We start from the raw sequence: 26,577 nt of genomic DNA on the forward strand, positions 1-26,577 counted from the left end.
ACTGAAATATTTCCTAATGGACTGGTAAATGGAAATTGGCAAAGCACCAAAAAATGTATTATTGTTTTGTAAGATCTTTTTCAGTAACAAGAAACGTTCAGCATAATAATTTTTCTGATAGATTATCTCGTAGAATTGTGGCTCCCATTGCTCAATGGGGAACATGTGAAAGCACATCAAGTACATGTGTCCGGGTTATTCAAGAAGGCCATTGTTGATGGTCCAACTTAAAACACATCAAATAACAAACTGCTCCATCATTCACAAGTGGTATCCATTATTGCACACACATGATTCATGAGAAAGCAGAAGGCTTGGGCAAAATAGAAATCATCAGTGCCCTGGAAGAGGAAATGCTACAGGATGGCTAACTTGTCATACTAATTATAATACTAAGGAGCAATAGGAATATTTTGATGGAGAATACATTATTAACATGGTTATGACATAGATTGTCTCTTTTGAATGCAGAATGCCTTTAGGAAGTTAAACATTTATTACCTTCCAAAATGTTTCTTATTTTTATGTTCTTGACACAGTAGTCAGACCAACTGACCACAGGCCTCAAAAAGGACAATATAAATATTTTTTAAAAGACTGTTGTATTCACTCCAGCTGCTCCTCTGATCCGGATATCACAGAACAATGTGGATAAGAACATAGAACATAGAACAGTACAGCACAGTACAGGCCCTTTGGCCCACAATGTTGTGCAGACCCTTAAACCCTGCCTCCCATATAACACCCCCCCACTTTAAACACCTTGAAGGGCTCACTTGTTTGTGATTCAGAGTATGTCAACAACAGGCAACAAAATTCTACATCCAAGAATGCTATTTTGACATAAAAGACAATATACTTTGTTGTTCAATTGACCTTTTCTGTGAAATGAATCCTTCTATCAATTAGCTAGTGATACCCTGCAAAATGACCAATTAGGATAAGGTTCAAAATTGCTACAAGATCTCAGCTGCCTCAGTGCGCTTTTGCTGGTTGAAGTCTTTTCAAATCACATAAGTTACTTTACTAAGGCAAATGACCCTTCTTACTGCAAACATGAATAGTAATCTCAGTAGAAATTTATATAAATGGCACAATTAAGGCTTTACGTTCAAGTATAATATCTCCATGTGGGCCTACTTTATTTTAAATCTGAAAGATAGAAACCTATACATAAGAATTTAGGAGAGATAAGTTTTAAAAAAAAATACGTTTTCAATATGGAATAGTTTTGTTACTCTCACTTATTGTTTTTATTTAATATTTAGTCAAATTTCAATTGCTTTGTTTGAATTGCTTCATGTAAAATAAGGGAACATAAGTGTAGGTATCCAGGAGCTCAAAAAAAAAATCTACAGTCCAGTTCCTTCCGTGAATTCTACAGCAGGGTGAAATTTTAAATGCACCATATGGTAGAATTTTAATAAAAGACTTCCACTGAACATGATTGGGTGCTTACTGTATCTGTAAGGAAGTTTACGAAAATACTTCAAGGACCTCTTTGTGTATGATGCAAGGAGTTACTAAATATGAGCAATAGTGTCTAATGCACAATGTACATTGTTTTTTTTCAGGCTGTTTTTGCTTTTTCCATGCACCTTGTGATGCCACCTGCAAAAAAAATCACTCATATCGGTGTGGGCCCTTATGTAACTGCAAATGAAGTGTCTGCCATTCACAGTGAAAAAGATCTCATCCACCATTATCACTTCTTGATCTAAACCTATACCTCCGTGACAAATTATAACATTCCTCTTACTGAGAACATGATTCTTATGGTCTCCCAATTTCTCCCCAAATGTCCCCGAGTGTTCTGCTTGACTTCTGCTATTCTCTCTGCAATAGTAGAGTCAATGGTAGAAAAGGCTCTTGTACTCATTAAACATGCTAGTTGCAAATAACACCTTGGGCATCATTGACAATAGAAGCCTGTAGTTCTGTACACTAGTAAAGACATGTAGCAACCAATTATTATTTCTTTTCCCTTAATTATGAATTTCATAGATTGTGAAATGGAGCCCATTATTCGTACTTCCTTACCTGAATTAGATGGGTGAATTGCTATCCAATGTGATGATCAAACAGCAAACAAAAATGGCACAGACTGGCTTTCTTCACTTGACTAGACTTCTGCAACTGACTAAAACTGAGCAATATTGCCAATAAATTTTTATAATTTTGTGATCAAGGTGATCACATTGTCCCATTTAATTAAAGATTTATAATAGCTGCAGGAATTGAATATATAAACTACTTAACAGGTATGCCAATATCTTCAGAATCACATAATGATTTGAAATCAATTGCTACATACCTGATCCAAAGTGTGCCTAAAAGATAAATACTCATTTATCATCAGTCAACACCTAATGTGTCCAATGCACAAGTGACATGTACATGCTGCTGTGGAAAACAATTAATTTGCTTATGATTTTTATACAAAATACAGTTAATATTCTTGAACCTATTTGTTATCTGGTCTGAGTCCTTTACCAAAATGTACTGAGAATCAGGCATGCCACTGGGCCCTCGTTTTAAAAGAAAACATTCATGTACAGTATTCAAAGACTATGTTTTAAAAAAAGAAATATTTAGTTCACTCTGTGCTTTAAGTTTTAAGTCTATGCACATCTTGACCAGTTTATAAACTACTATATTACCACAGAATAAAGCATCGTTTGCACCATGATTTCTTAGATTAAAAGCATAATCCAAAACTGGAGACAAAGTAGGAATAACATCCAGAGAGAACTGTTTAAGTCTGTAAGCGTTTGTAACTGTAAGCGTTTGGCACCATGCCTCCTTTTAAACTAGGTAAAGGACAAACATTGCAAAGCCTGGAATCCTTAACTTATTTTGAATAAAAGCAAAACACAGAACAATCACTTTTCTCAAAATACATTTATAACAAAAACAATTCTATTTACTGATTTAGATTATCATATGATAATGGTAAAAAAAAACACTTAGGTGTTTGCAACATCAGCAACGTTTTGCAGTGTTTTTTGTTTCTTTTTTGGTATTGTCTATCTTATCCATTCATCCATCCACCGAAGATTTATTTCATTTCCTTTCCATTCTTTCACCATGAAAGCACAATCTTCATCTAAGTTTTCAAATCTTATCTTTCAATCCATCAGTTTTTCTTTGATCTGATGTCATTCTTTCCATTTGTCACTGTATAATTAAAATGTGGCTGAGGGTTATGTTTAACCTGCTTCTTGAAGTTTCCCGGTTGATGGAACACAGAGGTTGAGCTAGTCACATCTGGTGCTGTGTTATTTGGACCTGTAATTAAAAAAAAATACATGAACATTCATTTTTGTGTAATTAAGAATACGTTTCCCTCTAATGTACATTATATTGGATGAATACCTCTTTAAGGTTGCAAGCAGTCACCTCAGCCAAGACTATTCAAATATGCAAATATTATCTAAAGAACAGGGAAACCAGAAGTGTAAGGGCTAAAGGAGCACATGATCACAACTCCCACCAAAGACCTGCCATCACTATGAGTTGAAGCCCATGAGCACTTGGACCTGTTGGATGTGCACAACACCATGCTTCTGGCTGACAGCATGTCAGACTCTATCAGGAAGTGTTTTATTACTCTAATCTATAAGCAGCAGGTGGGAGAGGAGGACATCGAGAACTGGAGACCCATCTCCTTGTAGAATGTGGATCATGAATTCTTGTCCAAAGTCATTGTCATCTGGCTAATGGCTGCTCTGGGGGAGATAATCCACTTAGCCAAACTTGTGCTGTACCAGGTAGGAAAACCCTTGACATTCTTAAGCTATGCGTGCACTCTATTGCTAAATGCAGGACAGAGGAGTGAATACTGACCGGTCAGCTCGGACCAAGCTCTACACAAACATTCATAGTTCTGAAACAGATAACTTTCCCATTAAGTTTGGATTGAGGGAAAGATTACCCACTTTCCCTTATCTTGTTTGTGCACTGCATAGAACCCTTGGCTAAATCCATTAGGAATGCACTGGGATAATGCCAGGCAATGGGGCACTCAGATCAAAGCATTCATGCACATAGACAACATCCCTATCTTCTGCTCAGATCTATAGTCAATCTGCACATTATTCAACATCTGTAACTAGCTTGAGTCAATGCAGGAGGAGCGAGACCATGCTCTTCAGTAACTGCTGATAATCAGGCTGGAAGTCTGAAGGCACACGCTCATTGATTCAGAAACGGCTTCTTCCCCTCTGCCATCCGATTCCTAAATGGACATTGAAGCTTTGAACACTACCTCACTTTTTAAAAAAATATACAGTATTTCTGTTTTTGCACATTTAAAAAAAATCTAATCAATATATGCAATTGATTTACTTGTTTATTATTGTTTTATTTTATTTATTATTTTTCTCTCTCTGTTAGATTATGTATTGCATTGAACTCCTGCTGATAAATTAACAAAGTTCATGTCACATGCCAGTGATAATAAACCTGATTCTGATTCTGATAATCTTTAACCTCTCACTTCAGCAATCTTTGCTATCCACCTGCTTCAAACAGGCTTCAGTTGTACTGGTGTCTAAGAAGAACGTGTTAACCTGCCTCAGTGACTATAGCGTTTACAGCCACTGTGATGAAGTACTTTGAGAGGTACGTAATGAAATACATCAACTCCTGCCTGAGCAGCAACTCCAATTTGCTGACTATTACAACAGGTAAACAGCAGGTGCCATTCCACTGGCTCTTCACTCAGCCCTGGAATATCTGGACAGTGAAGATGCATACATCAAGTTGCTCTTCATTGACTACAAGTCAGCATTCAAAATTATCATCCTATCAAAAGTAATCAATAAGCTCCAAGCCTCAATTCCTCCTTGTGCAACTGGATCCTCGATTTCTTCACTTCTAGTCAGTTCGTATTGGCAACAACATCTCCTTCACAATCACTATAAGCACAGGTGCACCACAAGGCTGTGTTCTTAGCCCCGGCTCTACTCACTTTGTACTTACGACTGTGAGGCTAAGTACAGCTCCAATGCCATATTTAAGTTTGCTAATGACACCAGAATTGAATGAAAGGCAATGATGAATCAGCATATAAGAATAAGACTGAAAATCTGGCTGAGTGGTGCAACAACAATCTCTCACTCAATGCCAGCAAGACCAAGGAACTGACTATTGACTTCAAGAGCATACTGTATGTCCATGAAGTCTTTACCTGGGAATCAGTGTTGGAGAGGATCAGCAACTTTAAATTCCTCGGTGTTATCATTTCAAAGGACCTGTCCTGGGCCCAGCACTTAAAGTGTAATTACGAAGAAAGCACAACAGCACCTTTTCTTTCTTAGAAATTTGTGAACATTTGGCATGTCATCTGAAACTTTGACAAACTTCTATAGATGTCTGGTGGAGGGTACATTGAGCAGTTGCATCATGGCCTGGTATGGAAATGCCAATGCCCTTGAATGAAAAAGCCTGGAAAAAGTGGTTACAGCCCAGTCCATCAGGGGTAAAGCTCTTCCCACCACTGAGTACATCTACATGGAGTGTTGTTGCAGGAAACCAGCATCCATCAACAAGGACCCCAACCATTCAGACCATACTCCCTTCTCACTGCTGCCATCAGGAAGAAGGTACAGGAGCCTCAGAACCCACACCACCCGGTTCAGGAACAGTTATTACTCCTCAAACACGAGGCTCTTGAACCAGAGGGGATAGTATCACTCAACTTCACCCACCCCAACACTGAACTGTTTCCACAATCCATCGACTCCCTTTCAAGGACTTGTCATCTCATGTTTTCAATATGTATTCTTATTTATTATTATTATTTTGTTTTTTTCTTTTTATATTTGCATGTGTTGTTACCTTTTGCACATTGGTCATTTTTCTGTCTTGTTGTGTGCAGTCTTTCATTGATTCTGTACTGTTTCTCTGTATTTATTGTGAATGCCCGATTTACTTTGAACTTTGAAATTCATGGCATCACTATCAGAAATAAGTATGACCTAATTGATTCTTTAGAGATGTGGATGCAGGATGACCGAAGCTGGGAACTATAAATACAGGTTTCCCCCACTATCTGAAGGTAGAGCGCTCCTGTGAAACAGTTTGTAAGCTAAAATGGCATAAAGAGAAGAAGCAATTATCATTAATTTATACGGGAAAATTTTTTGAGTGTTCCCAGACCCAAAAAATAACCTACGAAATCATACCAAATAGCACATAAAACCTAAAATAACACTAACATATAGTAAAAGCAGGAATGATATGATAAACACACAGCCTATATAAAGTAGAAATAATGTATATACAGTGTACTTTACAGAATCGGAAGGATTTAGCCAAAACTGATTCGTGGGAAAAAATTGGCACATACACACATGTGCACACACCTGCCCGCACAAGGCTTCACGGTCATGGTTGTCTTTCTCGGGGTAAACACAAGTTTAAAGTGGAGGTCTTTTTAAAAAAGCGAAAATCCTCTTTCGGTTAGCGAAAACAGGTACCAATGTAGGTCTTTCGTGAAAGTGAAATGTCGTAAAGTGGGGGACACCTGTAACAGGATATTCTAGATTTCGAAAGGTCAGGTGAAAAGACAAGGAGGTGGGTCATATTGTCAATAAGAGATGACATCAGTGGTTGGGAAAGATTTTTGTGCAGCAGAGGGCAGAAAACTTTAGTAGGAGTTGTTTGCAGGTCTCTGAATAGTATTTGTGATGTAGAACATAATCTAAACTAAGAAATTAGAGATGAATGTACCATGGCTACTGATGTAATTATAGGGGATTTTAAATGTTGTTTAGACAAATCCAACTGGTGCTAATCATGTAGAGGATGGATTTCTAGTTCAGAATATTTAAGAATCAATTTGAAAAAGAACTACTTTAGAACATATTATACAATGATAAAAGGTGAATTATTAATATAGCAAAATGGCTATTAGGAAAGGGTGATCTTAATGTGATAGAATTTGAAATTAAAGTAGTCTAATCTGAATTTTTCAATCTAAATGAAGGAATGAGAGATAGGTTGGCTGGGAAACTGCATTGAAGGTATGGCAAGAGACTTATAGCCGACTAGCTTCTAAACCATATATTATTCTAGATTCAACATTGTTTAATGTAATTTCTAGTACATAATTGTAAAGGAGAATGGAAAATTGTTACTCCCACTCTGATGATGCAGCATAAAAAACACAATAAGATAAAGAGTATAATAATTTAAAAATAAACACACTCTCTCTCTATATATATGTGTGTGAGTGTGTGTGTGTGTGTGTGTGTGTGTGTGTGTATACACACACTTTTTATATATATAAAAGACTGCTCCTTTACTCCCAGTACACCCATGACTGTGTCGCCACCCACAGTTCTAATTTGCTAATTATATTTGTCAATGACACTACATTGATTGGCCTAATCTCAAATAATAACGAGGTGGCCTACAGGGAAGAAGTCATCTTTCTGACACAGTGGTGTCAAGAAAACAACCTCTCCCTTAATGTTGCAAAAACAAATGAGCTGGTTGTGGATCACAGGAGGAGTGGAGACAAGCTAACCCCTATCGACATCAATGGATCTGGGGTTGAGAGGGTAAACAGCTTTAAGTTCCTCGGCATCCACATCACCGAGGATCTCATGTGGTCTGTACGCAACAGCGCCTCTTTCACCTCAGATGGTTGAGGAAGTTTGGTATGAGCCTCCAAATCCTAAAAACTTTCTACAGGGGGACAATTGAGAGCATACTGACTGACTGCATCACTGTCTGGTATGGGACCTGTACCTCCCTTAATCGCAGGACTCTGCAGAGAGTGGTGTGGACAGCCAGCGCATCTGTACTGTGAACTTCCCATGATTCAGGACATTTACAAAGACAGGTGTGAGAAAAGGGCCCATAGGATCATTGGGGACCTGAGCCACTCCAACCACAATCTACTCCAGCTGCTACCATCTGGGAAACGGTACCACAGCATAAAAGCTAAGGCCAACAGGCTCCGGGACAGCTTCTTCCACCAGGCCACCAGACTGATTAACTCACGCTGATTTGAGTATATTCTATGTTACAATACTGTTCTATTTATAATAAATTATTATAAGTTACTATGATTGCACATTACACATTTAGATGGAGACATAACGTAAAGATTTTTACTCCTCATGTATGTGAAGGATGTAAGAAATAAAGTCAATTCAATTCAATACAATACATAGATTGATTGTGTTGCACAGGAGTGTCTGTATACAAGGTGACTCACTGCATGGTACGGAAACTGCACTGTAGTGGACAGAAGGCTCTGATTAATGATAAAGTGGTGGTGCGTGGTTATAGAGAGTTTAATCAGCCTTACTGTTTGGGGAAAGTAACTGTTTTTGGTCTAGTGGTCCTTGCGTGGATGTTATATAGCCTCCTCTCTGATGGGTGTGGGACAAGCAGTCCACGAGTCCTCATGTTGTTACTGGCTCTTTTCCAGCACCTTTCCATATACGTCTTTGATGGCAAATAGGCTGAAGCCGATGATGCCTTGGGCAGTTTTGACTACTCGTTGTAGAGCCTTCATGTCCGTCACAGTGCAGTTTCCGTACCATGCAGTGATGCAGCATGTTAGAATGCTCTCTACTGTGCAACGGTGGAAGGATATTAGTATGGATGTGCTTAGTCCAGCTCTCTTCATTCTCTTCAGGAAGTAAAGGAATTGGCGTACTTTCTAGAATGTGTTCTGGTACCATGAAAGTTGATGATGATTGCTCTCTCAGTAGTTTGAAACTGTTTGCATTTTCCACTGCAAATGGTGCAACAGACATACTTTCTGAAAAAGGATCTAGTGCTTTCTGGGCATATATGATGAATAAAACCTTCGCTGGCTTCCAGCCAGGTACAGGTATCGATTTTAGCCGTTTTGATAACAAACCCTGCTGTCCATCATCAGGGATGATGTTTGGGCATGTCTAGTCCAATGGTATTTATACCCCCATAGTCCAATGGTATTTATACCCTCGTAGTCCATCCCTCCTGATTGGTTAATTCTCGTCCAATCAGGTTTCCATTGTCCCACCTTGTTTACATCGAATTCCAGTTCTTACTTAAAGTGAGACCTTCATCTTTGTTAAAGCTATTTTCCTCTAGTTTTCTTTCAATGGCTTCCTTCACCAGGTGGTCCCAAAAGCCATCGGTGCAGCACAGTAGTTTTGTGCCATCAAAGTCAATCTTATGGCCATTGTGAGTCCAATGTTCTGCTACCGCCAATTTCTCTGAGTGACTCAAACAGATACACCTCCTGTGCTCCTTGATGCGGGTTTCCACCATGCGTCCCATCTGGCCGATTTACACTGCTCCGTGTTCACAGGGAATCCTGTAAACACCAGCTGACCTGAGTCCCGGGTCATCTCTGGCCCACATGAGCTGTAATTTGAGATTCCTTACAAGTTTGTGGATGGTATTAGTCTGGTATTTTTTCAGGATCCTGGTGAACCTTCCAGGAACCATGGAAATATAGGGAAGATGGGCGGTAATTACGGGTTCCGCCTTGTGGTTACACTTCCTGGTTTTCCCGTCGGCCCGTTTCAGGGCCCGATTGACTTCCTTCACCTTGTATCCATTCGGAAGGAACGTCATGCGTAATTGTCCTATTTCCTTGGGGTTTGATATAGGTTTTACTCAGTTAATCAGAGTAGAAAGAACCGCTCTACGTTGGGAGACGTGATGGTGGTTGTTATTGTTGTGGTATAAATCCGTGTAAGTGGGTTTATGATAGACGCCATGTCTGAGGCTACCATCTGGTTTCCATCATATTAGAATGTCCAGGAACAGGAGGCAACCATTCTTCTCCATCTCCATTGAAAATTGAATGTTTGTATGTTTACTGTTCAGATGATTGTGGAACTGTTGGAGTGCCTGGAATCCATGAGGCATATTTCAGACCCAGAGAGTCTTTACGGGGAAATAGGACAATTACGCACAATGTTCCTACAGACTGGCTACAAAGTGAGGGAAGTCAATCAGGCCTTTAAAAGGGGAAAACAGGAAACCTAACAATGAGGGAGAACCCATCGCTACCACCAGTCTTCCCTATATTTCCACGGTTTCTGGAAGGAGTGACAGGATCCTGAAGAAATATTGCATTAATACCATTCCCAAACCCATAAAGAAGCTGTTGTCATAGCTTACGCAGGTCAAAGATGATCTAGCACTCAGGATGTCTGGCATTTACGGGATTCCTTGTGAATGCAGAGCAGCGTATATCAGCCAGACGGGATGCACAGTGGAAACCCACGTCAAGGAGCACAGGATGTGTATCCATTTGGGTTACCGGAGAAATCGGCGGTGGCAAAACATTGCCTTCGCAATGGCTATAAGATTAACTTTGATGGCACAAAACTACTGTGCCACGCCAGTGGCTTTTGGGACCGCCTGGTGAAAGAGGCCATTGAAATAAAACTAAAGGAAAATGATTTTAACAAGATGAAGGTCTCGCTCTAAGTAAGAACTGGAATTCGATTGTAAACAATGTGGGACAGCGGAATCCTGATTGGTTGAGGACTAACCAATCAGGATGGTAGGATGACAGAGGTATAAATAACTGGACTAGACATGCCCAGGCATCATCCCTGATGAAGGTGGCAGAGTTTGTTATCGAAACATTGGTTATCTGTATCCAGCTGGAAGCCCAAGACGAGTTTATTCATAAGCATACTTTATTTTAAGGCACTAAACACAACTGGATAAGTAGTGTGACATGGATTACAAGAGAAGCTAAAGATAGCATTTAATCTATGATGAGGATTTATCAAGTTGCCAGCAAAACAGAAAACCTGAGGATTGGGATCATTTTAGAATTCAGCAAGGGGTAAGAAGGAAATTTATAATGGAAGGGAAACTGGTATGCAAGGGTAAACTAGCAAGAACCATGAAAACAGACTGAAAGGAAAATATACGTTTGTAACATGTGGGTCCCTTTTAGGTCACTTCTCTCTGCTTTTCCTTTTTGGATTTGGCATCCCTCTTCTAGGATGGAAAGGTTCTCTAATGTGATAAGACCACAACTGGTCATACCATTTTCTCTAGGGTACAGCTTGAGGAAATGTTCCACCCATCTTTCCATCTATTTATAATGATATGCAATTGCTTCCTTTGTTTTCATTGAAGCCTTTTTCTTTGCCAATGGCTCAATTGACTTTTAGATCACCTCCTATGAGCACTAACATTTACTTGTGCTAGAAGACAATTGGTTACTGCGAAATAATTTCATCCAATAGTTGTTGATCTAGAGGGTTCCATTACAGAAATGTTGGCCGAAATCCAGTCAGCATTTTCAACTCTGTTGTTCTATATTTTCGGAATGCAGTGTTGTGAATAGTTTTGGTAAATGATAAATCAAATCATTTCTGTACTGGAGAGTGTTTGTCCACTGGAATTCAGGAACAGCTGGCTACTACTTTGGTAGGTAATATGGTTAATGTTGGTGGAGGTACAATCATACTACTTTTAGTGGGAAAGGTTTAATGATTCCATTCTGAATACGGCTGATTTCGCAGTCAGCACTCAGGGATCTGTGTGTGCTGAAGAAGTTGCTAACAGCTTTGGAACAAACAGATTCAGCTTGTGCCAATGCCCTGTTTGTTTTCTCAACAAATTTGTGCAATTTACTCTTAAAGATGGTAATAATTACCCTAATGGCCACATTGCTCAACTAGTCTTTGTTATTTGATGTTTCCTCTGTCATAGTGTGAAGAAAGAGGGTCATGTCTCATTGTTTGCCTGCAATTTTTCCTAAAGTCACACAGTAAGTAGGTTTTCTACCTCAGAGATTTTGCTGAAGTGTCAAGCTCCTTGTCCGATTAATCGTTTGTCTCTGGTGACATCTTTGAAGTGCAGACATTTAGCTGCCCCTGTTCTTTTGAGAGACCCAGAGATGTAAAAACACACACACACTGCAAACCATTTACGGGGGGTGGGGGGGGGGCGGTTCTCTCACTGAGATCAGCCTTACACCTTACTCCACTTTTCCTCTGAACTCTTCTCCTGTCAGATGAAGGGTTGGCTGGGAAGCTGCATTGAAGAGTATTACAGGAGTCTGGCAGTGGCTAGCTATTAAGGAATATATGATTTGTAAAGATTCTACTTCCTTCTTGTGATCCAGACTCATCTAATATTGTCACCTTTAAGCAGGCCATGTCAATGTCCTGCCTTTCCAGCTTTCTAATCACATAGTAGGTCAGCATTTTACTAATCAGAACCTGCAAGATTAAGTTGGATGGTCATTAACCAGTGGGACACAATGGTCCCTCTCACTGTTGTAAACAACTGTTCTCTATGCATATTAATTTGGGTTCAATGTTACATAACTTGTGTCTCCTGTGACGTGTAAACACTCTGCGCTGTACAGCAACCTGTAGTCAAGCCACGTGCAGAATGTTTGGAAGCCCTGGGATAGGCAAACATCAGAGTACTCCCCTCTACTGCCCAGGTAGGTCTGAAGGAATGCTGAGCATTATATTTGCCTCAGATTTATAATTTGCATCAGTTACTGCTGGATTCCACACTCTATTTTTTTTAGTCTTGTAAAGTGCTCAGAAGGCAATGGAGGATTGGTTCACAACTGCCACTCTGTGCCCACTTGCACACAGCACATCTCAAGAGTCAAACCCGAGTCTCTGAATCCTCATATAGGCCTGTTTCAGTTTCCACGTGATATCACATAAAGGCAGAATAGAGACCCTGTGAGGCCGTGAGAAAGACTTACTTAGTTTGCTTGTACTTACACTTTATTGCCAGCCAGCAATGCAGGCTGATGCCAGTGGTATGTTAACCCTCATCATGCATTCGCTGTTCCACCAATTATTGTTTGCCGCCTAGCAACATTTGATATTTTGAGTAGTATTGTTTGTATGGACAGATCACACAATATAAGCATATTGTGGTTAAGGATTAAATATTAATTGTGAATGGTTAAATATCTTAGAGCTTGTAAATTCATCTCTTTAGATAGGTAATTTGTCTGCTTCTCTTTTTGATATCTGTTCATGATCTTCCTCTTACATTTCATGTAATTTGTCTCCAGAATCCAATTACATCATAAATGTTAACATCTTTGTTTTGCACGATTGCTTCTGGAATGAGGCAGTTGTATTTAATTTCCTTTCTTGATTCCAGTTTCTTAATCCTTGGTAATCCTAATACTTGAATCATTTGGCAGTCTGAAGAATTTCCTCAAACCTGTTACTTTTATCTTCTACACTTTCAAATAAATTATCTTGAAGTTTCCTCTCCTCCATATAAAACAAGTACATTTACTTATTTTAAAACATTAATGTTAAAAGTAATTTTGATCTTGCCTGATTTCTTTCAATGCCAGCCTCAGAAATTCAAGTACCAATCACAATGGACATTTGACAGGTACAGTAATGCTAAACACTGTTCAGCTCACATACAATTGTATCTAATTTGGATGGTGATAACAGTTAACTGCCTCTTGGCCTCCAGTTTGGTATCCTTTACAATGTGACTAATTTGCACTGGCCACATGAGTTAAATCATTGAGATAAATTAGATATTTTGAAGTTTTTATTTGGCCACCCACTATGATTCTGTTCTTGCAACATATGATTGTCATTTCCCTAAATAGGACCTGCTGTTTTTAATTGTTCAGCTAGTTTCTTGCACATATCAAAGGCTGCCAGTAAGGCATTAATATGATTGATAACCACTTAAAAATTCACAAGTACAACCTCACTACTAAGTGATTTCCAAACATCCACTTTATAGTTGCATCATTTACAGTAACGTATATTGAATGCGGGATTATAAATTTATCTGTGAGTTTTACTTGTGAGTGCAAATTGATCAAATGGCATTTTGAGGCATGGCCAAGTGGTTAAGGCATTCGTCTAGTGATTTGAAAGTCGCTAGTTCAAGCCTTGGCTGAGGCAGTGTGTGTGTCCTTGAGCAAGGCACTTAACCACACATTGCTCTGCGACAACACTGGTGCCAAGCTGTATGCGTCCTAATGCCCTTCCCTTGGACAACATCAGTGTCGTGGAGAGGGGAGACTTGAAGCATGGGCAACTGCTGGTCTTCCATACAACCTTGCCCAGGCCTGCACCCTGGAAACCTTCCAAGGCACAAATCCATGGTCTCATGAGACTAACAGATGCTAAGTCTACTGACCACGCCATGCACACCTACAAAGTTATGAAGTGAGTAAAACAACTTTCAAAGTCACCTGGGACGGAAGCTTTCACCAGGGCTTCCAATAAGATATCTTACTTGTGAAAAGTTATTACTGTTTCAAGGGTAAATAAAGAGAAGATGGAGATGTGTATCTTCCCACCATGTGCTTTAAATTGAATCAAGTAACCTGCGCAGGCAATGATATAAAAACAGCTTATGTACCTGGAAGTAATTATTGTACATATAAAACGAACTGCACCTCTAGAGGCCAGAACACACCCCTCCTGACATCTATAAGATATCAAACTTAACTAATGAACCTGAAAGTTAAGTGGTTACTTCACTAAGTCTTTGGCAAGAGAAAGATAGTCTCAGAGACTGATCTTGAAAACAATCTTATTACATGGACTTTAACCATTCTCACTTCAAAAACAGTGGCCTTAATGAGTTTCCTGGTGGGATCAGCAAGAAGTACTGAGTCAGTTGACCGTGAGGAGAGGGTGAGCTCATCAGCCTGGATCCCACTTGTGGCATGATCAGGCGGGTTGAGATCAGTAGGAACATAGTTCTATTGGCCTTTCTGAGTTGATTGCCTGATATGTTAGATTGTATTATATATATAAACATGGAATCTCCTTGTTTAGTTAAATATATAACAGAGCACCTTGCTGTCAGTGAATAACTTGCTGTCATATAGTCCTGTGTCCAGCTCTACAGTTGTCATCTCTGCCATCCCAACTGCTAGAACATCAGCACTAAGTTCAAGCCTTGGTTATGGTAAGATCTAGGTAGGGACCAAGCTTTGCCTTGCCCAGGATGAAACCAGCTGCACAATATCTGGCAGCGTTTGTGACCTTCAGGTATGCTACAGCAGCCATAGCTTCAGTTGACCCATCACAGAAGATGCAGACCTCTTTTTTTGAGCTGCAGATAGTGGAATTGTTGTGAAGGCTGTTGGAATTTTCAAGCCTTTAAGATCCCGGAGGGAAGAACACCACTACTGCCACTGTTCATGTTTCTCTTTAGGGAGTAGGACATCCCACTCCCACTCACAAGTGCCCAAGGTCAACTTCCTTTACATGAAGTTTCCAGGGAGACTGACTAGTGCTGCAAATCCAAGAAGGTCAAATAGGCGGTTGATAGTCGATAGCAAGCCAGGATGCATAGAGAGTGTTCTGGTATCAGCGACCTGGACAGTAAGGGTGTCAGTAACGAGGTCCCACCCAAGGCCCAGACTGCACTGCATAGGAGGGAGATCAAGATTCTCTAAACCTTTGGCCAGATCTTCAGATGGGAAACATTGCATGACATCAGCACGGTTCGATGCAATCTTACGCAGTCTGAGATTAGACAGCGCCAACATATCTTGTGCTGCTTTCAGCATGCTGATTGCTTTTTGTGCACTAGAAAATTATTTAAGACCATCATCAACATAGAAATGCCTTTAAATACCCTACAACTCTGTGCTCCAGTCCCAAGTTCCTTCTTTCCCTCGATAGCTGTCCTCTTAAAGGTCATGGCTAGCAAGGGACAGTTACCAAATACATGAACGCTCATGCAATACTCCAGAATCTCGTAGTCTAGTTTATTTATTTATTGAGATATAGTGCAGAATAGGCTCTTCTGGCCCTTTGAGCTGTGCTGCACAGCAACCCCCGACTTAATGTAGCCTAATCAAGGGGCAATTTACAATGATCAATTAACCTACTAACCAGTACACCTTTGGACTGTGGGAGGAAACTGGAGCACCACAGGAACACCCATGCAATCCACAGGGAGGATGTACAGAGGTGCTGGTGGAGGTGCTAACTCAGCATGGTTGTTCCTGAAGAGTGTCTTCATGAACTCCACCTCATGATCTTTCATTTCTGGTTTCAGCTGACATTGAAAGTGAACTCCGAACTCTGATACCCTGAGTTCATGCTAACTGCTACGCTGCCATGGCACCATATCCTCCTAGTCATAAGCATAAGCAAAGCACTGAAATTGGTGCAAAACCATCACTAAGTCTTATTACACACACTGATCCTAGATTGTAACTCGCTCTGCAGAACAGCAAATGTGAAACGTAATCACTGTGCTTTCTACATCTGACCACATTTCTGAAGCCAAGAATCTGAGGTAGTCTCAATCATCTCTCACTAGGAAGCTATGGAACAACTGTTCGATGTCTGCCATTGCTTCAGTGGACTCAGTTCCGAAGTGCAGTCATGAGGACCCCAAGCAGAATGTTATTGATGTCTGGACACGTTGTTCAGTGGCACACCTTTGAACTGCACACTTGACTCAAAGAGAATTCCTATTTGTGCGTGTTTCTGGGGATGGGAAACATCAAAGATGGGCAAATACCCGTTTTCTTTGTTGGGATCTGGAGGAGGGTGCTAACTCAGCATGATTGCTCCTGAAGACTGTCTTCCTGAACTCCACCTAATGATCTTTCACTTCTGGTTTCCTTCTCAATGTGCGACTGAGGGACATGAGTTGACCAAGGGCCTGCTCTCTGTTGTTTTGTGGGAGTTGTTGTGCAGAGTTGAGAGGAAGGGGAGCTACCTGACTCTTTGACTCATCTCTGCTAAACTCTTTGTTCATGATTCAAATGAAGACCTCATCTTCAATGGAAGGTGCCAGCTTATAATCAGCTTCCAAGTGACAGATCAGCTTGTCTCAATCTGGTTAAGCAGAGGTACGTATATCAGGGCACTTGGGTTGTTTGCCTATATTCTTTTCTTTCATACAGATTCTACCCTTGCAGGGTCTGAAATTACTTGGATACCTGTTCTCTGGGATATTAGTGTTGTGTAGTTCCTATTTCAGTAATATTTGAGTAATATTGTAAATATATTATTTGATCAAGCACTCTCTGTTGTTTAACTAATTCATTGTAGTTATATGTGCCAAGTATGCAAATGACATACATCATTACGCCACCACGTGATACGTGCACGCCTCGCTTGAAGCAAAAACTAAACTAACACCTGTTCTCCCGCGCTCCCGCCTTTTTCCTTCTAATTAGTATCATGTTTTAGGGTTACAAAACATAACAATTGGTCTTAAATGTGCTAACAGTGGGCTGATGAGCACCATCGAGGCAGACTTCACCCACTGTGACCCAACACTGATCCATTCATTGTGTGTAAGGTGCAATGTGCCAGAGAGCTGTTCATGTAGCTTACGTACAAAGGTGGTGTCTCTGCCAAGCAACAGGGCAATCCCAGCTGACAAGACAAGTGGGGGAATCTTGTCAGCTATGAGATGTGAGTGACTACGTGTAGCTTCAGGAGTTGGGATTTCATTCCTGTTGCTGGGGATATGATCGTATTCAAAGAGGGCTGGTAAGGGTAAACAGACCTTCCTTCCTATTGACTCCATGACAAATCCACTGGTTTTTCTTCCAGAAACTTCCAATGTTCCAGAACACGTCTTCAGAGTGTATGGAGAAGGGGAACTTTGAAACTAAACATGTTAAATAATGTCGATTTTGCCAAAGACACATTGTTCTAATCATCCAATATCACATATGTCCTTTCAGCTACGATGTTGACCAACATACAGTATTCTAGTGCAGGATTTGCTTTGAAAGCCTGTAGGAACCGTGTGTCTATTTTCTGTCTGCATTGTAGTTTGTGATATGTTTGTTATGGTAATCTGTCTCATGGGTGGGGGTGTGGTAGAAGCAAATGAGTATAGTCACATATTCTTATTTGGTTAGTTGTTTAGCTTAGTCTAGTGGAGAGTGAATAAACCATGGGGAATGACATTTATTTTGTTGACTGTTAATTGGAATGTTATTAGACCGCTTAAAGACATATAGAAGGCTAATCCTGATATTGCTTAAATATACCAACTTCGCAAATTGGAACGCTAGTTTAGTTCAACCGCTAATTGCACTGAGTATCGCTTAGTTATACTGCTACAAGATCACTCGTCTTTGCTGGTTTTGGAATAAAGGATCAAACATACCTTTACTGATTTGGAAATTTGTTATCTGGAAGCACGTTATACAGTGTCGGGTACCCTGGCTTAGTGTCTCAGCGGTTTTGGTTTGTTTTCAGGTAACCGCTACAAAGCCTTTTCCATATACCTCTATGCGTGAGGAAGTAGCTACATCTGATGGATGTTGTGCTGCCCCCCAACCCCCCGCCGTGCTCTGCTATAGGTGTGCTAGAACTAGTAGGAGCCCAAGGTGTGGGCACTGAATGAAGTGCCGCTATGTGCTGGTCACTGTTGCACTCAGTGCAGTGTATGATAGCTATAGTCTTTTGCTTAGTGTACTGTTGAAGCACAGCCCTTGAAACATATTTGGAAAGCATCGCCTGTTGCCAAGCAGTTCTTCTCTGAAACCTCTGCGGTTTCTTTATGGGTGGGATTTCTTATGGATAGGATATCGTCCATCGGGATTCATGACAGAGTTTTCTACTTCAGTTTTGTTGACTGTGTTAGGGGTCTAGGTTTTCCATGCTTTTGCTGAAGACCTCACTTTGAATGACCTGTTACCGGAAGATGAGAAGTACAAAATGGGTCATTTCGCATTTTTGCGTGGTGGCAGATAAATTCAACAAAGAATGATAATGGCAGATAGGGGGCATGATGCTTCATTTTATACTTGAACCCTTCAGTTATCCACTCTTCTTGCATGTTGTTCAGTAGTTTCTCCACTATAGGGTTTATTCCTCTTGCTGTGTCCAAGAAACTCAGTCCTAGTAGGTAACTCTCATCTTTTATGGTTTGCAGTTCCAACAACAGATCTGCAAGCTGCAGTTCTCCATGTGAGAGCTTTGGAAAATTATCAAGTCTGCTGAAGAGAGATTCTTTAATTGCCACTGAAAAGCCATAGCACTTGTCCAGCCTCTGACACAGCATTTATAAACCACAACTGGATTATTAATGTAAACTGCTCTAACCCTGCTTGCATGTTGCAGTGACTCCCCACCAAGCCACTTACAGAGAAGGTCTCGTTCTTCACTAGGTTTGAGACTTAGTCCTTCCACAGCATTGAGAAAGCTTGACTCCCAGGACAGATAACTAGCAGAAGGGTTGTCAGACACTTTTTATCCTGCTGTGACTAGGCCTCTATGAGCCAGATACCAAGCCAAAGCTAATGCATCTGTGGCTCCTGAATGAGAACATTATGAAGGTTAGTTTGCAAAATGTGTTTCCTAGGATGGATAGAAGTTCAGTCTGTGCAGATGGGAATGGCATCAGTAGCAACTCCTGACTGAAGTCCTTGTTGTGATGGAACTGCAGAAGGGGGTGTTGTGAGTCTTTGCTGCTGTAGACCTTGATTGTCAATACTTGAAATAAGTGAAAGGCATGTTGGCTATGTGGTGTGGACGGCTTCTCCTTGTAGAGCTGGACTACTTTTTATAGCCAAAATGCATTTGGACATATTCTTTAGTAAGATGCATTGACAATTGTAACAGCAAAGCATAACTGATTTGAGTTATAGACTCACCATTGTCTCAGCTGCTGCTTCATACATCTTTGCGTCTGCTGGGGCAGCCTCAGCTTCATGCTTCTCCTTGAGCGCACTTAACATAGTAGCCTCTAAACATGCTTTCTGCATGTCTACACAAGCATTTTTATTTGCATATGGCAACTTCGTGTTCGGCGTACACTGCTCTGGTCCTTGCTGCTTCCGCTCTGCTTCGAGTTCATGCTGCAGCTATGCTAATTATGGTTTCGCCCGAGCGAGATGAAGATGTGAACGATGCGCCACATTCTGACCTGACTTCCAGGTCTTGGCAAACAACGTTGCTCGGGTCGGAAGCTGACATTATCGTCTACAGCATTCAGATGCATCTCCAGGCCATTAGCAATGCCTTTGAACTCGAGCTATCTTTTCATTTTACTACCTTCACAGTGTGCATCCACAAAGCTATGCAGCAAGTTAAACAATTTCTCAAAAAGATGGCAATTTTCTTCAGGGTTTTTTTAATGAGATCTTTTACTTGTGAAAAGACATGGCTGTTTCAAAAGCAAATAAAGAGAGGATGGAGATGTGTGTCTTTCCACCATGTGCTTCAAATCAAATCAACTAAACCGCACAGTCAATAATATAAAAAACAGCTTACATACAGGAAGTAGTGATCATATAAAACAAACTGTGCCACTAGAGGCCTGAACGGATAGTGCAGACAGCAAAAAGCTTCTTGTCAGGGTAGAAAATTCAAATGTCAGAGGGGGAAAATGTAAAAGAGATGTATGCAGCAGTTTTTTTTTTAAACATAGAGTGATAGATGTCTGTAATGTGTCATAGAGTCATAGACTCCATTCTCACGTACAGATGTGAGACGTGGACACTCACCAAGATGATGCGAAAGTCTCTAGATGGTTGCTATATACAAATGCTCCAGATGGCTCTTGATGTGAGTTGGCAACAGCAGATGATGAACGTTGAGCTCTATAACAACCTACTGATGCTCTCCACTAAAATTGAGGCGAGAAGACTGCAACTAGCGGGACACTGTCTATGCCACCCCGAGCTACCTGCCAGCCTAGTCATCATATGGGAGTCCAAGCACGGGAGGATGAACCCTGGGCGCCCTCACAAGACTATGGTCAACATGCTCCTAGAAGACAGCGGCGTAGCTAATGTAGATGAACTGAACACACTGATGAGGGAGGGGGAGAAGTGGAGAGTCCGTCATCGTGCCCGACGCTGGCCCCCTAGTCCTGAGTCGATGTAGTAGTAGTAATGTGCTGCTGCGGCTAGTCATGGAAGCAGGTAATAATAGTGATGTTCAAGGGGCATTTAGAGAGGCAAGGGGATGTGTGGGGAAAGGGGAACAAGGAGAATGTGCAGACAGAAGGGATGAATTAATCTGGTATTCTGCTATGCACAGACATTGTGGAATGAAGGGCATCCCATGCTGTACTGTTCTGTGTTTTTTTTTAATTTAAGAAATGCACAAATATTTTGCTATTATTCACAACACATTTCTGAAGGTCACATAATTTCAAGCTTCTATCAAGCTTTGTACTCTCACCTCTGATCTTCTTCTGTATGGCCTGCCCTCTGCCATTACAATTTCTCTGGTAGATGGTGCTGGGTGGCGTACTAACCACCTCCAACATCTGAAGGTCACTCTCACCTGCACAGAGGTACAGACTGACTAGTTTTTTATTTGTTTACATGCACAAAGCATATGTAGCTTTTTAAAACAAAAATTAAACTGATACATCACCATACTTTTGGTTGCTGGAAAACCACTAAAACATATAACTTAGTTTAAGTTAAGAAAGAGGGACAAATATTGGTCTCTTGATCAAGTTTTCTTTCATGTGTAAAAGTACGGTGAAGTACACGTACAATGAAAAGCTTGTTTGCAGCGGCATTACAGGCATGTAAATTCAGACAACATGTAAAACAGATTATACAAGACAGTGATAGCAAGAAGTTCACAGACTTCAGGGCACACTTCTGACTGACATGAATAAAGATAGAAGGCAGCCTATCTATGCAAATAACTCCCAATAAAAACAATCTGGGTTTATTTAGTGATGTGTTATCTCTGGCACCCTGGACAATATTAAGCCTTTTCCTAACATCACTGAAAATAGACTTTCTGGTCATTATTGCTTTGCTGTTTGTGGGAGCTTGAAATCAGAACCCTTCACAAATACTTATTGGGTGGCAGTTCTTATATGGCAAGGAAGATTTTAAAGGGCATGGAAGATATTATACAGTATAATTGCAAGTCTTTTTGTATATCAGTTCTGCCTGTGTCGTGTTAGGCACAGAGCAGAGAATACTTGCCCTTTATCTTTCCATCTCTCTCTCTCTTCTGCAAGACATATTGTTCAACAGAGCATAAGAATATAAGAAATAGAATATAAGTTAGAGTTGTGCAACCAGCTCTCTCACCTGTTCCCAATTCAAAAGACCATGGCTACCCCTTTAACTCAGTCCCACTTTCCTGTGATAACTCCACATCCTTTGATTCTCTTAATATCAAAAATATAAAGTGTTGACTGAATGACTGAGATTCTGGGAGGGATAAATCCATTCTAATTAACCTCTTTCCACTGCACCTTGCACTCAGTCAGAAATCAAATCTGGTGAACTTTCATTGCATTCTCTCAATTGCAAGTACATATATCATTCCTTGGATAGGAATATCTGACATTTCCACAATATTCCAGATGTATATAACTGCAGCAGAGTCAAAGATATCACAATAACATTCCAAAAACTTCTTTCCCTCTTTGATATTTGGCCAGAAATTTCAAGGACTCAATGGAGATGTTGCATTTCTTCAAGGAGGCTTTGAGCACATCCTTAAACCTTTTCCTCTGACCAGCTGGTAATCTCTGTGCATGACAGGGCAGAGGGTCGAGTAATCCCTAAAAGTGACTATTCCACATACCTGCATAATGGCTGATTGGGAATTTCACCTTCCCAGGCACGTGTGTTGATTTTCCATGTGTCCGTAACTGAGACTGGCCATTGACGTTAAATCTATTATCTGAAATACTCTCCAGTGGCTGGAATCGAGATGGAATATTCTTTAGATTGGGTAACTGGGAAAATAGAAAAAATGACGGAAGTGGATCAATGTGAGATATAAATTGCATAGCAAATATTACATAGAAGTATGACTCCAGTTATTACATTTAGACTGTTAGGAACCAAAGGATACATTAATTTTCTGTTAAGAAAATCAAATTTTTAGTCTAATACAAATGAAAAGGAGAAATTTTATTTTCTCCTCAGAGTTCCATTAAATAAAAACCTAATTGCTCCATTGAGGAATATTTTAAAAGCAGTAGCTTATGCGAAAACTGTATTTTTAACATGTGTTCAGAGTTCAATGATTAATGTGGTCTGCTGCTATGGAAATGTGACCTACATTACAGCTCAGTACTGCTTCTGTGTTACATGATGGCTTTCAAATGTTGATTGCCTGTTGTTTTATCAATTAACATTAAAATCACAAGTCATAAAAAATGCAAACATTTCTATGTGGTCAATAAGGAAATAGTCAAAGTGTTTGGTACAATTTGTTCCGAACAAGTTTTGTGATATAGTGATAACATCCATTTCACGCCATTAGTCAGAATAGACAGTTCCTGAAAAAGGCCTTAGTTTTATATCCGGTTGTGATCATCTTAAATCCATTTCATTTCAACCACAATGTTTGCATTAAAATATTTACTTTAAATATTATTTATGAGTAATGTTTAATTCATTCCTCAAAATACCAACCCCTTGACCATTGACCTCAAAAGATCTTGACCTTCTTTTCTTCCTTTTGGCTTCTACTATTTCCTCTCTTTTACTCATCTTTTTGTTTTCCTTTTTGGAGGATTGAGACCAAGTCTTGGGGGAATCTTCCTGATGGTGCTGTGTGGGGTTGACAGTTTCACCTGTGCTGCTGGATAGATTGTCCTCACTTGCTGCGTGCTTTATAACCTGATCATGCTGGTGCCTATATAGCGTTACTGATGGCCGAGGAATGACTCGATAGCATGATTCTTCAGTTTCACTCATCGAGTGCAGTGAAATACTTGTTTTCTCCTTCATAGGTTCCAGAACATGTAGCCGGTTGTCTTTTTCCAGCACTTTTGAGCGTCGTCTTGCTGCTTTTACTGCGATGTTCTTGGTGCCTGTCAACATCTGCTTGCGTTCTGTCAAAAATAGAGCCCAGTTAATTAATTTTGTGGACAAGGAGTCCAAAATTCCAGTTTCAATTACCTCTTTTGCCTCTGAATTACGATTATGGGTTCAAATCCTACCCCAGAGATGTGAGCATAAACAACTATGCTGACTCTGCCAAGAAGTAAAACAGGAACTCTTGCATTTATATCAAAATTACAGATCAAAGAAGAACAAGCTAATTATCCCAGGTGCAGGGGTCAAAATTATCACTCACTTGACATTATTAACGAGTGGAGATTGAGGTCATTATCACATTACTTCTTCTGGGAGGGTCCTGTGAAGAATTTGGTTGCTGTGTGTCCTACTTTACAACTTCAAAGACAACTCAATGTCTGAAACACAGGATGTTCTGCATATGCTGGAAATTTAGAGTGACACACACAAAGTACTGAAGGAACTCAGCAGGTCAGGCAGCATCTATGGAGAGGAATAAAGCAGTCGACGTTTCGGGCCAAGACTCTTCATCGTGATGATGGCAAGGCCCCGATGAAGGATCTCAGCCCGAAATATTAGCTGTTTATTCTTCCCCATAGACGCCGCCTGACCTGCTGAGTTCTTCCAACATTATGTGTGTCTGGTGTTACTCATTGTCTAAAATGTGTTTTTGTGTATCAAAATGACACAAAAAGTGTAATCCTTTCTTTGAATGTCATTGCTGTCATCATGGTAGTGGTTTCTATTTACATCACATTTCAAGAATGTGAGATTTATAAAGCCAGGGGTGACCATATTTGGAGACCTTAAAATCTGGATATATTTTCAGATGCTTCAGGATGAGTCTTTGCATAGACAGTTTGCGTTCCCTGGCCTGACTTGCTTAGCAGAAAGAGATGTTTGTGCCATCCTGCAAAGTCAAACTGTTTTACATTGGGGATACTCAGTACCCCACCAGAGAGGATTGTAACAAGAACAGAATATTCTGAATATTAACAAATAACTGCATGGTATCAGAAGAAGCAGGTGCATATTTGTGAGGAAAAGGTCACCCTCCCCCTGCTCCATTCTCTGCCAGTGGATGTTTTACTTTTATTGCATCTGCTTTCAGGTTACTGGAGCTGTGGCAGGAAGGCGCAGAAGTCAGGTAAACTTTTCAGACACACAAACTTGTGTCTGAAGCTGCCCTTAGTTAACTGAGATGCTGGCCCAGCCGGTGGTGTAGTGGCATCAGCACTGGACTTAAAGGTAGTTGGTCCCGAGTTCGAACCTGGCCAGGGTCCCAACGTGGGTGGCAGCAGTACCTGTGCGGAAGAAAGGCCTGGCAACCTACTTCTGCATCTTGCCACTAAAACCCTGTGGACAACTCCACTATCCATAGGGTTGCCATGAGTTGGCAATGACTCGACGGCACTCAACAACAACACAACTGAGGTGGTACCCCAGATCCCGGACTGAAATTGTTTGGCAATATATTCAGAGTTGAGTTCCTTACAGCGGTTCTCCTCAACAACTATCCACGGCCCTCTACTGATTTATGGTAGTAGCAGAGAGGAAGTGTCTGCATAATGCATAACCTTTTGGCTGGGCTGAATGCCAGGAACTCTTGAGTATAGGAAAGAAAGCCATTAACATGATTCAGTAATGGTTAGGGAAAGGAATGAATGCATAAGTGGCCTCAGAATTCAGCAGTAAATCACCGTACCGTTTAGGAACTCTGTCTGGGTGTGCTGATTGTCCAGAAAGTTCTCACTGCTGTCGGGCGATGAGTTTAAATGGCTGCTGGCACTGCTCATTCCGCTGAAGCTCACCAAGCTCTCCTGCTGATGCGTCTGAAGAAAGGTGTGTAATGGAACAGTCACAGCAAAATTAAAAAGCTTCTTGCTTTCAGTTTGTGAGTAACAATAAAAGTAGCAGTGTAGAGGGGATTGCATAGATTGGCACACCTTTAGGGAAAAAGACAGGGAATTGGAATTAATCAAAAACTGAGTTGCCAAGATGTGGAGCACTGGACCAGATGACATTTTATGTATATGGTATACTTCCTACCTACTAATTTTAATAAGTGGACGTGATAATGAATTGAGTTTTCATCATGGCTGCTTCTGTAATGACAACCAGTTCAAACTCACATCTTTCTCACCACTAACGTTAATGCACAGGGGACTGTGCAAAATATAACACCATCCCTTTTACTTTGACACTTGTGAGTCAAGGTGTGGGCATGTGGCCAAGTGGTTAAGGCATTGGACTAGCGACCTGAAGGTCGTGAGTTCGAGCCCCAGCCGAGGCAACGTGTTGTGTCCTTGAGCAAGGCACTTAATCACACATTGCTCTGCGACGACACTGGTGCCAAGCTGTATGGGTCCTAATGCCCTTCCCTTGGACAACATTGGTGTCGTGGAGAGGGGAGACTTGCAGCATGGGCAACTGCTGGTCTTCCATACAACCTTGCCCAGGCCTGCGCCCTGGAGAGTGAAGACTTTCCAGGCGCAGATCCATGGTCTCGCAAGACTAATGGATGTGAGTCAAGGATACAGTGTTGTATTTTTGGAAATCACAGGTTACTTCCTGTGATTCCTGCCATATAATTTTTGTTAACTTCGTTTTGGTTCTCTTGACAGTTGCTGGTTTTCTGCCACATGTAGATGTGAGATTGATATATTTTAAATACATAGTAGTTTAGATTCTACTATTCACTCATGCTTACCTCTTGATTAAGCAATCCATTCACATGGATTGGAGGAGGGGTCATCACAGTTGAGTTCTTTCTCTGCTGAGCAAGTGGGCTGGTTTTAAAAACCCGGTTATTGTCACTGGTAATTCGAAAGGGCATAAGTGGG

At 40.7% G+C, this 26,577-nt stretch overlaps 1 protein-coding gene across 1 annotated transcript in view; it reads right to left on the reverse strand.

Moving 5' to 3' along the window:
- Positions 1-2,931: 2,931 nt before the first annotated feature.
- kif19 (kinesin family member 19) overlaps positions 2,932-26,577 on the reverse strand; it is a 204,057-nt gene continuing 180,411 nt past the window's right edge. The window contains exons 16-21 of the mRNA XM_072241976.1: positions 26,445-26,550; positions 25,440-25,566; positions 23,348-23,769; positions 22,509-22,662; positions 21,129-21,233; positions 2,932-3,288 (exon numbers count right to left, since the gene is read on the reverse strand). Coding sequence (XP_072098077.1) covers positions 3,137-3,288; positions 21,129-21,233; positions 22,509-22,662; positions 23,348-23,769; positions 25,440-25,566; positions 26,445-26,550 — 1,066 coding nt within the window. The 3' untranslated portion in view covers positions 2,932-3,136. The remainder of the gene's footprint in view (positions 3,289-21,128; positions 21,234-22,508; positions 22,663-23,347; positions 23,770-25,439; positions 25,567-26,444; positions 26,551-26,577) is intronic.

This window comes from Mobula birostris, chromosome 24 (assembly GCF_030028105.1).
Source record: "Mobula birostris isolate sMobBir1 chromosome 24, sMobBir1.hap1, whole genome shotgun sequence".
NCBI classification, from domain to species: Eukaryota; Metazoa; Chordata; class Chondrichthyes; order Myliobatiformes; family Myliobatidae; genus Mobula; species Mobula birostris.